Genomic DNA, 22020 nt, shown 5'->3' with positions numbered 1-22020 from the left:
TGTGTGTGTGTGTGTGTGTGTGTGTGTGTGTGTGTGTGTGTGTGTGTGTGTGTGTGTGTGTGTGTGTGTGTGTGTGTACCCACATGAGGGGGTATGATATAGCAATTCCTACGTGTTTATTACTCTTTCATTCCCCTTTCATTCCCCTATGTGTGTGATGGTGGACTCTGTCTCTTCCTTGTCCTAGTTGATGTCTTGGCTAATGGCGACTGTGCATAAAGCAGATTGATTAACTAATGAACCCTGCCCTCCCATAAGGTTGTTAATTGGTCCACTGTGTAATGAACACTTTCCAGATGAGAGAGAGAGGTGAAGGCGGGCATAGTTTGTCAGCAGGAGGTTTTGATTCAATTAGGCAATAGCCACATTACCAAAACACGCAGTACCACCCTCTCACACCTGCAGAGAAAAGTAACTTTTTGAACACTCATATCTCACTGTATGCTTTCTCTGGGTCTGACCATCATTATCTAAGTGAAATGGAACTGCTTGTGAAATGGAACTGGTTTGTCATGCTGTGGTTCTGTATCACCATATTACCACATTTCATACAGAGAACGTGGCCAAAGAGGAGTTATTTGTGCATTTAGATTTGTATGTGTGTGTGGTGTGTTCATGCGAATGTTTGTGTGCTTACGTATGTTTGTGAGTGTACGTATGTGTTTGTGCATGCGTGTACTTGTTTATGCCTACGCGTGCGTTTGTGAGTGTGCATATGTCTGTGGAATCTGTGGATGTACAGAACAGAACAGTCTGTTGCCGCTTTCATCTCGCTCTCAGGGGCTCAGACTGGTTGAATCAGCCAATTTGCTTCAATTATATTGAGTACATGAATCCTTAATGATGTCCAACCAGCACGCCAACTGATTGCAATTAGTTCATTAGTTTCAAAGATCTGGTCTGTCTGCTCCCATGGAAGAGCCCCCCGCAAATGTGTTCGCTGTTCCTGGGGATGTCTGATTTTCTCTCCATCTCTCTTTCTCTCAATTTTCAATTCAGTGTGCTATATTGGCATGACTGTTCAGTGTATTGCCAAAGGAAAGAATAGATAAATAAAAGTCTACTTTTTCTCTCTCGCTGTGTCTCTCTTACTCTCCCTCCTCTTCTTTCACCTTTACTTCATCTTGGGAATGAATGCGGTATAAGAAATGATTTAAACTTGAGCTTCCCACCTCATCTCTCCCTCTTACCTGTTTTTATCTCCTGTCGGTTTTCTCTACATCTCTTTTCATGGTGTTTTCTTGTTTTTTTTTTCCTGTTCTGTGTTTCTGTGCTCTCTACAAGACCTTGAAGTTAATATTCCTGTTGTGGAGACACGTAAGTCAACAGACTGCTCCCTACTTGTGAAGTGAACACCTGTATGTGTTTGTGTGTGTGTTTATTGATGTTTGTATGTTGTTAACACCTTTGTGTATATGTTTGTATACAAGTTTAGGCTTTCTCCTCATGATACCTGAACTCTTTTATAGCATACTTCCCTGTAACCTTAAACAGTAGGTCTCGTTTTTCCCCGTAACAGTAGTTTGCAATATAAACAATCAAGGTGTCCTCATTAGAGACAAATTGGAATAACAGAATAAAGTGAGTGTGTGACTGTAGCCAGTATGCTTAAATGCCTTTTAAATCCTGTTCTCTTCTCCCTGACTTGTGTCTATTGGCAGACCTATCTAGCGTCTACTTTAACTATGCTCCTTCTGTTTGGGATGGGAGTCAATCACATTCCCATATTACTTTTTTACCCTCATAATAACCTTTTCAGTTGAGCTGCTGCTTGTAACCCAGCCAAGCAGCACAACACACACACACCTCATTCCCACACAGGGCTTCTCTACGAGACATAAATGTGTAAAAGAAGACAGTGTTCTGTGTCTGTCTTTTTTCACAAACTTGTGTTTGTTTTTGTGACTAGCCAATCAATGTCTTTGTTTGTACAGAGGGATATTTGCAATGCAGTGAGTGTTTGGAAGTCACAGTGACTGAAAATGTGTGTGTGTGAGAGAGAGAAGAAAGAAGGAGGGTGGGTGGAAATGCATCCAAATACTGTGTGTGTGTGTGTGTGTGTGTGTGTGTGTGTGTGTGTGTGTGTGTGTGTGTGTGTGTGTGTGTGTGTGTGTGTGTGTGTGTGTGTGTGTGTGTGTGTGTGTGTGTTAGAATGACAACTCAGACCCTCCTCATTTTGCTCACTTCTCAGAGAACTGCAGCCCTAATCTCATTCTACACAGCCGTCTCGCCCAAGCTCAATCCTCTTACAGCCAGACCGTAACCACACACAGACTTTCTGACTGACACACACACGTATACACGCACACACACATACACACACACACACACACACACATACATACATACACACACACACACAGAGGCACGGACAAAGACACTCATAGACCCATAGTCCACACATAGCACATTCTGGCACTGACTGGTCATGTAGGCCAGCTTCACAGTCCCATATATGCATAGTTTCCCATACCCCCATCTGCGTGCACCAATTCTTCAAGCTTGACTTGACTTGATCTTCACTCGGAACTGCAGCACAGACACCCTCACGGTGACGCCTCTCCATCTTTCTGACCACTTCTTCATCCGGTTCAACGTCAGCCTGACAGAACAGCCTCCGGCTCCTCAGCCGATGGTCACGTTCCGCCGCAACATCCGGAACCTGTCTCCAACGCACTTTTCCTCTGTGGTTGCCTCCGGTCTACCTCCACTCAACACCTTCTCCTCTCTGGAGGTTAATGAGGCCACAGACTCGCTCTGCTCCACACTGAGCTCGTGTCTAGACGAGCTGTGCCCTCTTACCACAAGGCCAGCTCGATCCAAACACTCTCATCCATGGCTAAATGATACCCTCCGATCGCAGCGCACCAGACTCAGAGCCGCGGAGAGGAAATGGCACAAATCCAAACTAACTGATGACCTCAAAAACTACCAGACACTCCTGGCCTCCTTCTCAGCCAGCATCACTGCTGCTAAGACGGCTTTCTACAATGACAAAATCAACAGTGCTACAGACACTCGAAAACTTTTTTCAACCTTCAAATCGCTACTCAACCCTCAGATGCCTCCTCCTCCATCCAGCCTTACTGCAGATACCCTCGCCTCATTTTTTACAAACAAAGTGGCGGCAATCAGCGGTCAATTCTCTACATGCCCACTCAACGCATCGGACTCAGATACCGCACTCCTACAACCTCTAGGGACTGCTAGATCATCTTTTTCAGCATTCACGCCTCTCTCCGAGAATGAAGTATCTAGACTCCTGACATGCAGCCGTCCTACCACATGCTCGCTGGACCCTATACCTACAAGCCTACTTCAGTCCATCAGCCCGACCATCGCACCAGCTATCACACACGTGATCAATGCATCGCTAACCTCCGGCACATTTCCAACAGCGTTCAAAACGGCCCGGGTAACACCGTTACTTAAGAAAGCTTCTCTCAACCCTGCTCAAGTCGAGAACTACCGCCCTGTCTCACTCCTGCCTTTCTTATCCAAAGGCATTGAACGAGCAGTCTCCAAACAGGTCTCTGACTTCCTTTCACAGAACAACCTTCTGGATCCAAATCAGTCTGGGTTCAAAAGCGGCCACTCTACCGAAACGGCTCTGCTGTCTGTAACAGAAGCCTTAAAAGAAGCCAGGGCGACCGCTCGGTCATCAGTACTCATTCTGCTTGACTTATCGGCTGCCTTTGACACGGTTAATCACCGCATCCTTCTCTCTATACTCGCTAACATGGGAATCTCCGGTTCTGCGCTCTCCTGGTTTGAATCCTACCTCACAGGACGCTCGTTTAACGTATCATGGCTTGGTCAGCTATCTGCACCTCACCATCTCACCACAGGGGTCCCCCAGGGCTCAGTACTGGGCCCCCTTCTCTTTGCTATCTACACCACCTCCTTGGGACAGATTATCCGTTCGCATGGCTTCTCATACCACTGCTATGCAGACGACACACAGCTCTATCTGTCCTTTCCACCTGATGACCCCTTGGTTTCAGCACGGATCTCGGATTGCCTCTCAGACATAGCTACATGGATGAAGGCACACCACCTCCAGCTGAACCTCTCAAAGACTGAACTGCTGGTCCTCCCAGCTAAACCTACCATACACCACGACATCAACATCAAATTTGACTCTCTGTCTGTTTCACCTACCAGGACTGCAAGAAATCTAGGAGTTGTTCTCGACAACCAACTAAACTTCTCAGATCATGTTGCCTCAGTCGCCCGGTCATGCCGTTTCGCACTCTACAATATACGGAAAATCAGGACTTACTTAACTCAAGATGCCACCCAACTTCTGGTTCAGGCAATAGTCATCTCACGACTCGACTACTGCAACGCCCTCCTGACAGGTCTCCCAGCCTGCGCAGTGAAACCACTTCAGATGATCCAGAACGCGGCAGCGCGCCTGGTCTACAACCAACCCAAGAGGGCACATGTTACCCCGCTACTCATCCAGCTACATTGGCTACCTATGGCGGCCCGCATCAAATTCAAGGCTCTAACGCTTGCCTACAAAGTAGTCTCCGGTTCTGCTCCCACCTACTTGAATGCCTTCATACAGACATACGCTACCTCCAGACCGCTGCGCTCCTCAGACGAACGACGTCTAGCTCTACCTCCGGTACGCTCAGGCCAATCAAAACTTTTCTCATCTGTTGTTCCTCGCTGGTGGAACACACTGCCAGTTCCTACAAGGGCAGGGACATCCCTCTCCATTTTCAAAAAACTCCTGAAGACCCAGCTCTTTAGAGAACATCTCCTCTCATAGCAACACTTACAACAAGTCTTGCTGATCCTAGCACTCACCAGCCGTCTTAAACTGACACGTAACTGTTAAAAACAGCACTCACTGATGCACTTATTCTTACTGTACTCTAATGTTTTTTTAAATTGTCCTAATATTGTTGAGAATTGCTCTAAACTTAAACTGTTTACCATGTTGTTAGTCGCTTTGGCTAAAAATGCGTCAGCCAAATGTAATGTAATGTAATGTAATGTAATTCACTTTCTACAAAAATACACACACACACACACACACACACTTTTGTTGCACAGCTAGCAAACAACACACATTCTCCAAGCTTATGGCATCACCTTACTTCTGCACATAATCCCACCATCCATGCCACCAGGTCAACAAGTTGAATAGGCCCTTAGGGTCCTAATTACTACATCTCCCAGAAGCCCCCTGCTGAATAATTCAGCATGTTATTGAGGGTGTTTATGGTATTTAAATGCTGATTGACATCTGAGGGGGGAAAAACATTGTTGTTTACTCCAAGGCCACCAACTTGAGTGTGTGTTTATGTGTGTGTGTGTGTGTGCGCATGTGCGCGTATGCACACACCAGAGAGTGAGTTTGTATTCCCACTGTGTCTGAGTCATTGTTTTTAATTGCACTACTTGGATGTGCTGATTTTTCTCCTTATCCAGTCTGTTCATTTATTTGTAAACCTGTCACACTAAGGATGTTACTTACCTTGTTCTTAATAATATGAGCTCACTCACTTACAGTTAATCATCTGCCTTCATGTGTGTGTGTGTGTGTGTTTGTGTCTTTGTGTAAGCTAGAGATGAGCAGATATATCAGATATATAAACTTTGTGTGTACAGGTAAAAAAAATGAGGAAGGCATGGAGCAGAAGAAACCTTCTATCAAGAAGAGAATCAAGGAGCTGAAGGTGCTGGATCCAAAGATTGCCCAGAACCTCTGTAAGTTCAGAATCAAAACACTCGACCTCAGCCTAATACCGCCTTCATGCCACATCGGATATTCGGAAATTCGGACCTCCGACAGGAAAAATAACTTGAGCACAAAGTCGGGTCGGAATTTTTGCTCGGGGACTTGTGCAGAAGTCTTGTGCCTCGAGGTACCCGACTTGACGTCACTATCATATTCCCCAAACACAGCGGCCTCCCTTGCAACAACACAAGAGACTAACCTCACTCTCTTTACAAATAGGCAAGGTCATTTTTATCACTAAATTAATACTGCTGATAGAAACACTCACCCAAGACATTTTCCTTCTTGCTCAACCATAGTAAGCAGTTCTAATAACGTATTAATGTGTTTCCTGTATTTATTTTCCAAGCTGATCTCATGTACACTCTTTTTTGGTAGGTCAGGATTTTTAAAGTCGGGTCCTCCGAGTTTACGACCGGCATGAAGGCAGTATTACACATACATATTATAGACAACCCTTACAACAAGCAGTTTAGTTTAATCTGTAATGTACAGAGTTGAATGTTATTCAATTTTGAAAAGGTCGAGACTAACATCATTTTCTTCAAAGCAGTGTTCTAGCCTGTGCCTTCTATTTCCCATCCCATCTCTCTCTCTCTCTCTCTCTCTCTCTCTCTCTCTCTCTCTCTCTCTCTCTCTCTCTCACACACACACGCACTCTTCCTCCCTCGCACACTCCCACTCTGCCTTCCTCTCTCTTTCTCCTCTCTCTCTCTCTCTGGCTCTTTGTTGTCATCCTTTGTGAGAGATCAGCCGAGGCCTGCAGGTGCACAAAGTGCCAGCTGTCACTCTGTCATGTTCATATCCCCAGTGTCCATGTAAACCTGTTGTTTAGGCAATAATGAAAGACAGAGTTGATCTGAGACTGGACAGGCGCACACACACACACATACACACACACATACATACACATACACATACACACACATCAAATCACTCACTCTCTCACACTCAAACACACACACACACACACACATTACACAGCTTCCACAATGACATTTTTTGCCCCCGCCCCCCCAGCTATCTTCCTGGGCTCTTTCCGCATGCCTTATGAAGAGATCAGAAGAATAATCCTGGAGGTCGATGAGGAGCAGCTCTCTGAACCCATGATCCAGGTGCAGTGACTTTCAACCTTTACATGCCCATCTCAGGCCTGGAGTATGTTCTATTTTTAAGCATGGATAGTCTAGAGCTTCTTCCAGTGTTATTAAAAGCAACAAAGTCATAAGCATGGCAGTAATTGAAAACCCAGTTAAATTGTCACTATCACATTTTTGTAGAGAAGTTCTTGAGGTTTTTGTGGAGGCTGCATGCATGTTGAAGACGTGCCTCTGAATGTTACAATGGTGAACGAAGGGCACTATTGACGGCCCTCGGTCCCTATTATCCCAGTCTCTCAGTTTCTCTGTCGGTGTCGCGTCTCCTCACCCCACTCCTGCTCCCTCTCATTACGGGCCAAGAGACTGACCCGTCGCTGCAGCCTGAGCAGCATCTCATTACACTCCCCCTCCTGACACTGGAACCTTCTAGAAACTTAAACTTCAGTTTTTTTTTTTTTTCTGTCTTTTTTCTCTCTGTCTTTCTCTCTCTGCTGCCGCTCCCCACTCCAATTAGAGAGGTTCTGCTCCTAACAAACATGGTTATGCTCCTGACATATTTTCAGGCAGATGCGTAAATATTCACAGACACACACAGAGCACAGCACAGCACAGCTTTAATGAAGACATATGCTTGTTGTGTGTGGGTTTCTCACACCCAGTTGTCTGTAGATCGGCCCCCAAATGAGGCGCCTAGATTGGCCTGCGTTGGCACAGAGAGCACCGTGGACAGCTCCTCATGTACAGCTCTGCAGCATGCCTCCTACAGTTTCCAACTCCATGCCAAAGGGCAGGGCTCCTTCCAGGCCTATAGGGAAGCCTTGTTTGGCTAAGTAGTTCCCGCGTCAGTTCAGGCAGTTTTCTTTTACATCAAGTGTAGAAGTAGAGAAACCGCCCAGCAGCAAGAGGAGAGTTGAGAAACCACACTCTTTTCTTTTTCTGACAGACACACACACACACATGCACCAAAGTAGCTAGGTTTATTTCATCTAAGCATACCAACTTGGAAATGGATGTTGGCAGACATAGCTTTTAGATGTGTGGGCACGCTAAAGCACATATAGCATTTAAGCATGTGTGCAAATCCAGGCATGGTTGTGCGCATAGAAACGAAGATAAAAATTGAACACCCATCTGAACTAAAAGCATGAAAAGGTACGAGCGGCTGTGGAAATGGGGAACAGATGGAAGAGGTGGACTACAGAAGAGATGGGGAGAGGATGAGAGGATGGGTGCTGTGAAATATTAGTCTAGCGGTGCATCTGCTACGGTGCTGTACATTTTAGTGGCTTTTTTTCCTGTGCTAATGCTGCCATGCCAGTAATGCGGGGTTGAGTTTGAGTTTTAGAATCTAGCAGCCTCCAGAGATGATAAAGCCCAGCAGTGGCTTAATATAGCGGTCATAGGGCTGTGTCTAACAGTACAGTAGGACAGTGTGTACCTTTGTTAGTCAGATTTGTCCAGGACTCTCGAGATGTCTCTCTCTCTCTCACTGTCTGTATATGTATTAATGTATGAATCTTTGTGTGTGTGTTAGAACCTGGTGAAGCATCTTCCAGAGCAGGAGCAGCTGAATGCCCTGGCCCAGTACAAGAGCGACTACGACAGCCTGTCTGAACCTGAGCAGTTCGGAGTCGTGGTGAGTGACACAAAATACACACACGCACGGCACGCGCACACACACCAGGGCTCCTGACTATCTTTTTGCATTGGTTGCACTGATGCACCTAACTTTTTTATTTAGGCGCACCAGCACAACATTTAGATGCACCCAAATGTTTCATTGTGCTGTCTTTAACTCCACAATTTCAAGGTCACCTTTTTATCGCTCTCCATATTAGGGGTTTGCACGGACGTCACATTCTGGCCGGTAACCATGGTAACCCAGCACGCGCGGCCATATTGGCGGTACTCTGTGAATGAAGTACAATGGAGTATTATGCACTTTGGATATCTTACGTGATTGTAGCCGTGTCTAAACAACAGAAAAGCTCATCAAAATCCGTCTAAGATGCAAAGGCATATAGGGCAGGACTTGGACCACAAGAAAAGGTGCGATATTTCGAGAAATTACGGTTTATTGGCAGCGCAGATCCATATGAGTTGGGTGAGGGAGACGAAGTACCAAGTTCAACCACAAGCGCCCCCCTTCCTCCGATAACTTCTGGCATTATTCTCCTTTCTCCCTGTTTTTTTAATAACTTGTGGAAGTCGATACCTACACCAGATGTTTTTCTCAGTCGGACCTATTGGTACAACCTAAAACACGGCAATAATTAACCATTTTCCTTGACGATGTTCGTCAGTGCCTAATGCTTTCTAATGAGGCGAGTATCTCCAATATGGCAACGTCCAGATCTGATGACACGCCGTGCAAACCCCTAATACATTCTGTGTCTAAGCTGTTGTCAGAGCGTGGACCAGGAATGACAGTATTGATGTGATTTGGGGGCCCGACCACCTTAACGCCATCAGTAATATTGAATACTGTGATCATTCACATCAGTGGCGATCCTAGTCTCTGCTCGACCCTCCACACACACACGGAAAATGATGGCTTCTCATGTTTCTATTTCATATGATCTGTATAATTACTAATAGCTAAACATATCTAGTAATTTGAATTTTAAACTACTACACTTGTCTTTAATGTCATTACAGTGGTGGTGTGTAGGTCTAATTGAGTGCCTGTCACTTTAAGAAGAATGTGAAAGTAATTAGCTGTGGATTTTTACAAAACAAATAACAGGTGGAGGTAGAAGTGCGTTTTCTTTCTAAAACCAGCTTATTTATGTTGTTCTCAGGTTAAAAGGTATTGTGACGTTTCTAATTTCAGAGTATTGCGATACTTTTGTAGTATTGGTGCACCTACACTAGTTAAACGTGAACAAAAGCTTAGTTTGTGGAGAAACAGCAGATGCGAGGAAAGTCTAAGCGCATACCCTTATGACGTTAGGTGCCCCAGTGTAACCCAGGACAAATTTTAGTCGCACCCTTAAAAAGTTTGAATTGGACTCTGTCTCAAATCGCGTACTTCTGCACTTACAATACCTAATTTGAGTGCATGAGGGTGTTCACACTGACAATTCCAACGACACGAAGGGCGCTGCAAGTTCCCGGATGGTGCACTCATAACGGTCAAAAAGCTGAGTGTGCAACGCTGGACACTTTTCGCCCTTAACGGACGCCATCTTGGCCAAATAGCGGAAGGGGAGGGAGCGTTTTCAAACTCGTGGAAATCGTGGTTGAGAAAGCTGAAGCAGCAGCAGTGGAAAACAGACTTTACGGAGGTACAAGCAAGTTATAACATAAACGGTTCATGTTTTGACACAGTATGACCATGTCACTGTCGTGTTGAGGACGCCAATAAAGTTATGTTAAAATGTTTGTGATCGTCATTTCCGTGAAGTGCACGGAGTTAGTGTTTGATATGAGACAATACTATTTTGTTAAAATTTGCGCACTCCGCCAGTAAGCACACAGTGCACATAGTGTACTACACAAAAGTGTACTCACGTAAGTACACCATTTGAGACAGACTCTTGGTCGCACTCTAGAGCCCTGCACACACACACTCACACACACCTTATACCCAGGGCTTTGAACCGGTTTAAGGAACGAAAACGAAAACCGGGAACTTTTTGTATTTTACAGGGAACAGAAACGAAACCGGAAACTTTATTATTTTTTATGTTCTGGAACAGGAACACTTATTTAAAAATAATGGTAACCGGTTAATACCGGTTTTATTTCGTTCCTCAAAGTTTTCGTTGCCTAATTAACTAAAAAAAAAAGTAATTATTTTCCTGCGCACGTTACCATGACGGCTGAGGTTCACTTCCTGTGTGTTTAAACAACAACGTGGCTTCCTGTAACTATCAATGGAAAAATGCATAGAAACTGCTAATCATAATCTTTAAATTGACATTAATTAAGCTGGCTATATGCAACACAATTTATATATATTCCCTTTGCATATGTTTGGGTAGACTTCAAAAGTTTTTGAATTTGAGCTTACAGTTCTGTGTCTTTTACATTTATTTAATAGGTATTAGTGATACCTCGAAATTAGGCTGCTGTCTGTTAGGTAATTTATTGTAGCCTGCTGTGTGTGCGTGTCTGCACGCAGGTGTCTCCCTCTCCCTCCCGTGTCATAGGCCTATGTAATGTGTCCAGAAAACCCACAACACGCAACAGTGATAGAGCAATCATAGTATCATGATACGATTGCCATCTGGCGGTAGTGGTTTGTGGGCCTATTGGGGTCAAGTAGGAAGCCCAGCAAGTTCCAAAAGTAGAAAAAAAGTTTTTGCGAGATCTCGCAAAACTTTGCGAGATCTCGCAAAACTTTGTTGAAGGACAGTGATCTGCACATAGAAAAACTCCCGCAATGAGATCCCGCAAAAGTGCATCGTTTTTTTTTTCTTCTTCATGTTTTTTTTCCCCATTACTTTTTTTTTTTTTTTTTTTTTTAACCCATGTTTTTTTCCCCCATGTCACCCGGAGGGCTCCGTAGAATTTCACCTCAAAGTCTGGAATTTTTTCACGGAGGTCTTAATTTTTCAAATGATCAGTAGTAGATTTAGTCTAATATCCTCACGTAGCGTAAATCACAAGGATTAAAGTTATCTGTCGTAGCCTACGACGGATTTCTGTCAATTTGATTTTAGAAATGTCATTTGAGATCGATGCAGATCCGGTGAGAAAAAAAATAGGAGGGGGCGTCTATCACCTTTTCTTTTCCTTTTTTTAAGGCAACTACAAATATTAGGTCCGATGAATGAATGTGTGTGATGGTAAATGTTTAAAGACCTAATAGTGTTCTTGAGAACTTTCTGTGTCTCAATCAGAGATCGCTCAAAAAGATACGTCAGCCATTTCGCTTTGTTTATGTTGTAGGCTAGCTACACGCTTGTCTCATTGGTCTTGGGCGTTTGCTTAAAAAAAAAAAGAACACATCTGGAGGACGGTCTAAAAGTTGGATTATAGTGACACAATCGAGACAGCTGATGAGGTTGCCCAATCCGTTTAACTTTTTGGATATGCTATTGTGAGCTCAATGTGCGAATTTGGAGGCTGTGTTCTTTCATGCATCAATGTAGACAATTTCTTACTATCGTGAACTCTTGTCAGGGGAGGTCATTCATTTTGGGTGTCACCTATGACTTGAACAGATAGCCTGCTATGCCACCCGATGTACTATTATTGTTACAGTTTTTAATCAATGCAACTAACATTATGTGTAAAGCGACACAATATAAACTGTAGCCTATTCCTCCCGTCTGTTATGACATGTACAACAATGTTTTTCACAATTTGCGACGGAAGGTTTTGACTGAGCGTGTTAACAGTTCGCGATATTATTATTTTATGTTGAGTAAGGGGGTCAGTCCTGTTTATGACACACAGCCTTGTAGCCTATTTTGCTTAGGCCTCACTTTTAACGACAGTAGGTTGTGAGCGTATGTTGACAAAAAATAACCATGCAATTAAAATAGTTAAAAAAAAAAAAAACGTTGCTATTATTAATGTATAGCACAAAACCATAACCAGTAGGCCTACCAGAACCTCGCATATTAGCGTCATGATTTGTGTACGTTTATCTATGGCTGACCGTTTTTGCGCTGAGTAGGCTACGCATGTTCTTGAATAGCGCAACACGACCTGTCCCTTGCCATATCGCAACCTCTTGTCAACCTTATACAATCTGTTGCTGAAGACAAAAGCGCCCTCTCCAGATTGTCGTTATCAGATGCGCAGACCTCCTGAATGAGCACACACAGTATTGCTGCTCATTGGAAAACTGAGTTGTCTGTAAAACTCAAAATTACCATGTTTTCATTAGATGCGGATGAGGCAACAAATGGAAATATGAACAATATCTAGACTGGTCTGATTCGTTACTTTGATGAGGAAATGTTTAGTCTTGCAAACTTGATTTTATAGATTTTACTTGGTGTTGAATTGCATATTAACAAGAAAAAAATTCTCCCCTTTAAACACTTTTGGCCTGAAGTAATTAAATAAGAGTGTAAGTTAAAGCCTTGCTACAATATTGCTGCAGTAGAAAAGAACAGCAATGGCTAATCAGCAATGGTCAGGGATGGTATTGAAATATTGTTTTGTTCATCAGGAAAACTCAATCTCAATCAAGAACACTCTCAATTTGCCTTATTCACATGGCGGCCATTGGCAGCTAAAACGAGGCTACAGGGTACACAAACCATAGGATTGTTATGTTCTATGCATTCACCTGTAGGTGGCATTAATTATATAGTAACTTAAGAGTACCCTGTAGCCTCGTTTTGGTGTTTATTTGGTGCTTTACTTTTATGTTTGCATCTTTTTGTACATTAAAAACCAATAGGTTGCAACCGCAAAAGGGGTGCTATCTCTATAGGTAGATATAAACAACGTATGACTTATGGCCTGAAAAAAGAAAAAAGGTTTTTTTTTTCACTTTAATCCCTGAAATCAACTAGGTTCTATTCCGTGTAAATTTGTCCATGAAGCAGGACATTCAGTCACATTACTACCGCGACAAATCTTTGCGTTGCCACTGCACTGCTGTCATGTTCATGTTGGCATGTTCAAACACTTAGTAATTAAAATAGTAATTATTTGAGGTTTAATCTTACCTTTAATATTATTTATTCTATCCGAATGGGTGCGATGTAGGTATTAAATTTCATCTGAAGTGGTATTAAAAAGGTCTTAAAAAGTCTTAAATTTAGGTCTGACAATTCTGGGGGTACCCTGACAATGCTGCGTGTTTGTGAAAGTGTGTGACAGTGTGATGAGCAAGCAAATGAGCAATTGAGCACCGGTATGTGTGAGAAATTTGTGTGTAGAGTTGTGTGTGTCTGTGTGTCTGCGCGTGTGTGTGTGTGTGTGTGTGTGTGTGTGTGTGTGCGTGCGTGCGTGTGTGTGTGCGCATGTGTGTGTGTAGTGGGAGTAGTGTCAGTGTCCTGTGTTTACAGGGCCTGTAAAGATTACCTGTCGTTTCCCCGGTAGTGGATGCTGTGATTTGTCGCTGGCCCAGCCTCGCTCTACTCCGCTGGGGTGTCACAGCAGCCACCTATAAATAAGCCAGTAGGGTGGGAGAGCAGCACACCAACTCACCACTCAGGATGCCTGACCTTGCCCAAGATTCATAGCACATAGTGTGTGTGTGTGTGTGTGTGTGTGTGTGTGTGTGTGTGTGTGTGTGTGTCTCTGTGTGTATGTGCACGTATGTACCTGCAAGTCTTCTAAATAGTGTGAAGTATGGGTGTAAGTGTTAACATGGCTCGTGGTGGTGGTGTGTGTGTGTGAGAGAGTGTGCAGATGAGTTGTCTCTAAAGTGGTGTCTGTGGTGTTGACATCCTTTTAGTTTAATGAAACAGGCTGAGGCTGTAACTCAGAGGTATCTGAGGACACCGATCCGGAACCTCTTATATAACCTCGAATGCATGGACCATGTACACTGCAAGTGAAGAGGAAAGACAGGAGAAAACTGTATAACTGTCAGTCTTTTTTTTCTTAATGTGAAGTACAGTGTGCATTTACAGTAAGAAGAGCACAGCACACACAGTGCAAGAGTAGGAAAGGTTTACCACCACAGTTCCTAGACACCAGAAGGTCCTATATAGGCATTCTCACATGCTTAAAGAGGACACAAAGCATGGTGCAAGAAAGAATGGAGATTGGAGGCTAGTAGTCTTTATGCAGATGTTTAAAGTGCTCAGGGACTGTGAATTCAGATGTGGACCACACCAAGTCAACAAATCAACTTAACATCAGCCTACTATTATTTGTTGTGCGGCCACAGCATCACTTAAAGCTGCAGTTGGCAACTCTGACAGATTGAGGGAACTTAGCCAACATTTTAAATGTTTGCAACTCTCATGCCCCTCCCCCACTACCACTGAGCACCCCCTCATCGAGTTTGAGCTCGTCAATGCGCACCAGACTACACCAGACTGTGATTGACAGTCAGATCTCACACAGCCCTGCTCTGATTGGACCAGAAGAACCGGGAGCTGTGGATTTTTACAAAACAAATAACAGACTCTAGGTGGAGGTAGTGCAGGGTTTTTTCTAAAACCAGCTGATTTATGTTGTTCTCGGAGCATAGTGTTGGTTTCAGTTTATGCAGATGTTTAAAGTGCTCAGGCACTGTGAATTCAGATGTGGACCACACCATTGTTTGTGTGTGTGTGTGTGTGTGTGTGTGTGTGTATATATATATATATATATATATATATATATATATATATATATATATATATATTAGGGGTGTAAAGATTAACCGATACGTATCGGTATCCATTTTTAACGTGTAAGATACGGCTACATCAATACGCGAAGCACCGTATCGGAATAAAACTGAAATGAACCGGTCGTTATATCGATTTACTTGTTACGAATCGGTTCACAACCTTTTCTGCTCGCTTAGTCTCTCATTTACGTTGCAAGCAGCGCGTTCATCCCACTTCCGGTTTTGAAACTACACGTGGCACAGATTTGTGGGTAATGCAGTTCGTTTTGGGCTACATTCATTGCCCAAAGTTGTCAAAGGACCTCATTACCCATACATCTACTGCAACTTAAGCACGCGACTACTCGCACTCGCACTGTTTGACAGTTTTTACTCTTTTGTTTTTAAAAATCCATCGCAAAATTAAACACTTACTAAAGCATTCCTAAACAGCAACGATAGTCTGTAGCCTACTTTACGTTTGATGAAGGGATTTCCTTAATGTTAAAGAATAATTTGTCCCTTGCTGCTAAAACGATGCAAAAATTATTATTATTTTGTTCATATTCACTCAGACTTGTGGTTTCTGCATATTAGGTCTACCGTTGGAACAAAATAGGCCCAAAGAGTTCATTGATATGTAGGCCTTTATTCTTGTAGGCTATAGGAAAAGGCCAAGAGTGTCTTAAGCACTGTTTTATTTTATTTCAGTATCGTCTTACCTCAACAATAGGTTACAGCTCCTTGAAAACAATCAGATACACATAACTCTATAAAATCTATAAAGTCTTTAAAAATGTATTTTTATGTTGTATTTGGCTGCAGTGTCTGACTGAAATGTAGACTATTCTTTTTTTATTCCAATACAGTATATGATAATCATATTTACACACTTTTTTTTTTTTGCCTAATTGACAACCATGACCATTATAATTGATAATATAAAATGAATGTGCACCTTGAGCAAATGATAAAAAATCTTTCAGAATGCTTTCCATTCTTGAACTGCATCGAATTGCATCGAATCGCATCGCATCGAATCATACTGAATCGTTTTTTATGAGACTCATATAGCTCATATAGCTCAAAGAAAATCAGTGACACAACCTCCTGACAGAATAAAGTAAAACATGAACATTTCTTATGCATTTCCCAAAGTAGTCTCTCATTTATCCTTGTCAGTGGTTGGAGAAAGTCCAACCACCCATAGGGCGTGGTGATCAAAGTGATCAGCCCTTCTTGTGATTGTCCAGCAACAGGTTTGTCTCTGGCACGCCTGTAGAGCTTGTTGAGTTGAAAAGACTGAAACTGTCTGGTGTCTGAAAGACTAAAAAGACAGCTCAGTAAAAAGACAGCTCAGTAAAAAGGCATTGTAAAGCAAAAAAGAGAGTCTGAGATGGAGACACGTTATTATAGAGATGGAGATCAGTTTGTGGATGGATTGAGTGATAAGGTTAAGGTGGAATGAGACAGACAAAAAGCTGCGGTGTCCCTGATTGGATACTGGGAGCTTATGTAATTCCTTGTGGTACGAGGAGGGTCGTTATGTATGCCTGCGTGGGCTGGGGGAAGGTTTGCTTTAAATCTACCATCAAAGAGAATGTCTAATATTCCCAATGTGCAAGAGCAAGCAGTTTTCCCCCCTTTCTCTCTCGATCTCTCTCTTCCTCTCTGTGTCTCCTCTTGTGCTCTATCTCTCTCTCATTCTATCTCTTGCTTACTAGCGTTCCCTCTTACCTTCACCTCCTTTGTTTGCTGTTTTCAAAGTTGAATTAGGAGCAAAGAATAAGTCATGCAGGGGAGGATGTTTGTGTAAGGTAGAGATATAGATGATACACTTTGATTATGCATGACATTGTCATCATATCCTCCCTTTAATGTTTGTCTTCTCACTTGCTGAGTTCCTGCTTTTTAGTTTGCTCTCTCTCTCTCTCTCTCTCTCTCTCTCTCTCTCTCTCTCTCTCTCCCTCTCTCTCCCTCGCTGTTGCTGTGGCTGAGCAGATGAATGGGAGTGTAATGAAGCAGGTAAATTAACATGGCAAGTAGTAGGAGGGAGAGATGCTCTCACTGCCATGGCAACCAGAGTGCCTTTTTCAGGTGAACCTTTCAGGTGCAGAAGGAACGGTTGAGTCACAGCAGAACAAGAGAACGCACAATTAAACAGCTGTGTGTGAGATAAACTAATTCAAAGCATCCCTGTTTTAAGGCATACTCACAGTTTTCTCCCGTTCTTGGTCCACACTCACACTGCATACTATCAAACTGTACCCAGGCACGGTTGAGCTGCTGTGCTCTAGAATCTTTACATAGGCGCAATCATAAGCCCAACCGTACCATGCCCGAGTCCACCTCCTCAAGCACACCTGGGCACGGATAAGCGTACCGCACCCGGGTACTGTACGGAACGATCACACTGGTCAAACAAACTGGACTTTGGGGGTCAAAGGTACTCGGGTATGGTACAGATGGCATAGTGTGAGTATGCCTTTAAAGTATCTTACATTTTAGAAAGAAACTACAATCTACATGGTGGAAGCCGCATACTGCAGCTAAGTATAGTATGTGCCCTACTGTTGACATTTCATTCAGTTGTTTCAATTTTATTGTATAATTCTTGATTTTGAATTCACTGGATAGTCAGCAACTCAGTTGATATTATAGGGAGAATGCTAGGAAAGGGAGTTGGTTTTTGCATGGATTGTGTTGTTGTTGTACAGTAACAGCAACATAGTCGCACTCATTCTGCCAATATGTGTTATTGGTTTAATTGACTGTACTAACTGGTCAGGAAGCTCAAAATTGTTAAGTAGAATATGTTGTGTTTTAATATACTGTGAGTTTTTATGGCTGCTCTCTTGGTGAGGTCAAAATAGATTTTTTGTTTTTTATGTTTAAAACTGTTGAAAACTTTTTTTGAGTATGTGTTCAAAACACTTTTTAAGCCCTTAGGGAAAAGAGTATAAATATTTTTTTGTGTATACTCCGTCATCTTGAAGTTGTTGTTTTTTCTGGATGATAATCCTGTTCAATCATTTACGACTGCAAGTGCTTTGAATTGAAGGGATGTTTCATGGTGGATTAGATGTTTGCTGACATGCGATGAGCTGGCAGAATGTTTACACACATAAATTAGGCATTAGGCATCTATTTTACCCTCCTATTCCCTATAGAACAGGTTTTGTAGTAGGGTAAACATATACTGTATGTATTGTGAATTGCTTTCCTAACAGAGATTTGTTATTTGTTTATGTCTGTCCAAGGTACTTTGCTCAGACACTAGCAATGGCTATTTGCTTAATTGGCAATTTTGCATTATATAGATTAGTCTTACTGTGCATTATCTAAGGCGTGTGATTAGATGAGACAGAAGGACTGACAGTAGCAGATATTCCAGCAGAGAGGATAAATGCAGATCTCTTATGTTTCGTGTTAACAGAAGTCGGTGATTGTTAGAGCTAGATTGCAGACAGAGGTTGTGTGTGTGTATGTGTGTCTGTGTCTGTGTGTGTGTGTACGTAGATGTCTACATGAGTGAGTAATAAGCATGTGTGTAAGGGAGAGTTGACGCATATCTCCGTGTGTGTGTATGTATGTTGCTTCCCGCACTCTGCCGCGCCTCCCTTCATTAAGCCAAGCCATCCTGAGATAATGCCTGAATTATGGAGATGATCTGCCTCCGTATGAGTTTCGCCTGATTGATTTACTGTCTGACGCCTGAGACTGAGACCGTGGGCTGCCAATCTGCTCTCATTCGGACAATTTGGGCCCCCGGTTCGCCGTGAATCCTTGGAGGCTAGGCTAGGCTCCTGCACCCTAAATTACATTACGTAATGAAAATGCTTCGACTAGTGAACCCAACATAGTCAGTCTATGTACTGTATATGACAGGCTGTTTAGATACCATGCACATGCACACACGCACACATTATGCACTTGTACCTACTTCATGCAGCTAATTGCGTTCACAGTGAAGACAGTGCACTTTATTCCACTGTTACACAGCGTGTTCCGTCAGAGGCAGCCCAATGCAATATTCCCCAATTTAGCGTTAATCATGTCAGGCCAGTAACTCGACGCCATCCATCGCATAACACCCCACTCCTCCCCTCCTCTGCCCACCCTACGGACACGCTTGCCAATTAGCTCGCTGGGTTGGTGCCCAAATCCGATCATCGCTGACATCCATTACCACTGCCTAGCAACACACAGCGAGAGTCAGGGGAAAGTAGGGTCTGGGAAAAAATAGCTTCTAAATTGCTCATCACAAAAGACTTGCATAAAGACTTAACAGGCCTTGTACTCACCACAGCTGAAGTTATCCACGCTCATCTCGTCCCTCCTCGTTAGCTCTCCGCTATTTTCGAGTTGCTTTCCCCTGTGATTCTCGCTTTTTTGTTGACTTTTCTTAGTGCACTCTCCTGTAATCTCTCCCCCTCTCTCTCACTGCACACATCTCTGTTCAGGCTTTCCTCCCCTCAGCACCCGCAGCATCAGCCGTCTCATCCCCCATTTCAGTCAGGTTGAAAAGGACTTCTTCCGCTGCAACTTATATAGTCATATCCATTGTAGCCATGTGCAAGCAATATATGATTGTGTGTGTGTGTGTGTGTGTGTGGAAGAGAGAGAGAGGTGAGGTACTGTGTGAAATAGAGTAAAGAGGAAGAGTAAATGTTGGAGTAATTCATGTTTAATTTGTGGGTCGATGTGTTGCTCAGTCAGGTCTCTGACCTTGTACCGATGTAGACATCACTTTGGTTTAACTCCCTCTTTGTCTTCCCTCTACTCTCTCTCTCTCTCTCTCTCTCTCTCTCTCTCTCTCTCTCTCTCTCTCTCTCTCTCTCTCTGTCAGATGAGTAGTGTGAAGCGTCTGAAGCCACGACTGAACTCCATGCTCTTTAAGCTGCAGTTCGAGGAGCAGGTGTGCAACCTGCGGCCGGACATCCTGGCCGTGAACAGTGCCTGCGACGAGGTGCGCAAGAGCAAGAGCTTCAGCAGGCTACTGGAGCTGGTGCTGCTGCTGGGAAACTACATGAACGCCGGCTCCCGCAACGCCAAGTCCTACGGCTACGACCTCAGCTCCCTCTGCAAGGTGTGTGTGTGGTTGTATAATGGTGCAGGTTATGTTGGTCTGTGTGAGTGCAGGCCATACTTTCTATTATTTTCTTGTTCTTGTTGTTTTTGTTATTCCACCCTCTTATTTTGCTTTTTTTATTTTATTGTTTTATTTGTTGTCAGTGAGGCCTTCTAGATGCATCTGTTTTCCAGTATAAAAGTCCTTGTTCACCTGGTCAATCATCACTCATTTCAGTTCAGCGTGAGTTTTCCTTTCACCAGATGACCATCATTACAGAGAAAAGAGCAGCAGATTCATCCTGCAGACAAGCAGTCCCAAAGTTCTTTTTCGATAAAGATCTTTTTCAACAAGTCGTCATGTGATGCACCCATATTCAGCGCTGCGCTCATGGTTTTTTTTTTTTTTCTCCACATGTCCCAGGGTCACCATATCCCCATGCAACACATTTTATTTCATAAACTGTCACCCTTTCTTACATGGCAATCAGATAAGCTGATAATTTATGTTTCTGAATCTGTGGGTATAGCTTTAGTGTGAAGGGGAGGAGGTGCTACGCTGGTGGCCTTAGATGTTAGGTTGGTGGGGGGCAGAGGGATTGGGATCATGTTACCCCAGATGGCAAGCGATAGGGCATGCCCTCCCAGCAGAAGATCACAGATAGACAGACACACACACACACACACACACACATACACACATGCAGAGTCATAGTCGTGCTCACACACACACACTTACATGAACTTGGCCACACACTGCTGATGTTGCTATGTTTTTATGTCACCTTGAGCTTATCGGTCAGGCCCATCTAAAGTGCCTCTCCCTTTGCGATGTTCCTACTCTTCCTCTTGCTCATCATCTTCCTCCCTTTTTTCTGCCGAATGTTTGAAAGGCCTTCATTTGATTTAATACTATCAGGCACCAGTGCTGCTTCTATCTGCTAGCATCTATCAAAGCTGCAGAGACCAAAACACACTTTAGTTCTCCTTCATCTGGGTGCACCAGATAAGCCCCACTAATGCTGTAATGCAAACACAGGTGTGTGTGTGTGTAGAGAGAGAGAGAGTGTATGTGTACATCTAGGCCTACAGCACAGGCTTGTAAGAGATATATTTTTTTTATGGTTGTTGTATATTGTTTGGTATGATGAAGCCATCATTCCCAAACATCAGAGCATTCTCTTAAATGTTTTACCAGTCACCAGTACCAAGTCACAAGAACAAGATCTTTTTCTCTTTGCACTGATGTTTTCCTCTTAATTAATGTGTTTTCTTCTTTAGCCTTGCTTTTCCTTTCTTTCACCAGCACAGCACAGCACAGCAGGGGTATGAGATTTAGCTCAGCACAGTCGCATTACACCTTACATGTATGGCCAGGCGAAAAATAGCACCAGTGTTTCCCATACATTGGCTTATTTGTGGCGGCCCACCACCATATCATGTTTGTGATGCATGCATGTTTAATCATTATCACTCTCTCAGTAATGACTTTATCTCACACCTCAAGATCATCCTCCCGTGTGTGTTTGTGTGTGTGTGTGGGTACAAATGTAAGCTGTTGGTGTATATATTTGGAAGCCTAGGAAATGTCCACAGACTAGTAGTCAGGGGGTTGCAGATTGCTGGTCTCTCTAAGACAAGAGCAAAATTCTGCTCAATTTCTGTGATAATTGGCAGTCGCCACATCTGGAGAAGGCGCTGTTTTTTGTACCCATGAACTGAGACCAGAGGCATAGGCTACTGGGTTTACAATGCTGGTATCTAAGATTGTTTGTGTTCAATGAAATCTATTGTAAAATGTGAACACAGGTATTAAAATTGTGTTTGTGTGTTTCTGTTCTGAGTTTAGTATTTGTTTA

At 43.3% G+C, this 22020-nt stretch overlaps 1 protein-coding gene across 1 annotated transcript in view; it reads left to right on the top strand.

Moving 5' to 3' along the window:
- The window catches only part of LOC143142668 (protein diaphanous homolog 3-like), a 291988-nt gene that overhangs the window by 175804 nt on the left and 94164 nt on the right, over window positions 1-22020 (top strand). The window contains exons 18-21 of the mRNA XM_076303722.1: window positions 5626-5724; window positions 6776-6870; window positions 8390-8491; window positions 19941-20180. Of these exons, the coding sequence (XP_076159837.1) occupies window positions 5626-5724; window positions 6776-6870; window positions 8390-8491; window positions 19941-20180 (536 nt within the window). The remainder of the gene's footprint in view (window positions 1-5625; window positions 5725-6775; window positions 6871-8389; window positions 8492-19940; window positions 20181-22020) is intronic.

The sequence above is a fragment of the Alosa pseudoharengus genome, unplaced genomic scaffold (genome assembly GCF_046254945.1).
Source record: "Alosa pseudoharengus isolate Yale_2024_CS ecotype anadromous, Long Island Sound unplaced genomic scaffold, YU_APseudo_1.1 YU_APseudo_1.1_scf_24, whole genome shotgun sequence".
In the NCBI taxonomy this organism is placed as follows: Eukaryota; Metazoa; Chordata; class Actinopteri; order Clupeiformes; family Clupeidae; genus Alosa; species Alosa pseudoharengus.
Note: the sequence above shows the minus strand (reverse complement) of the source record. Positions and strands in the feature narration are given on the sequence as shown.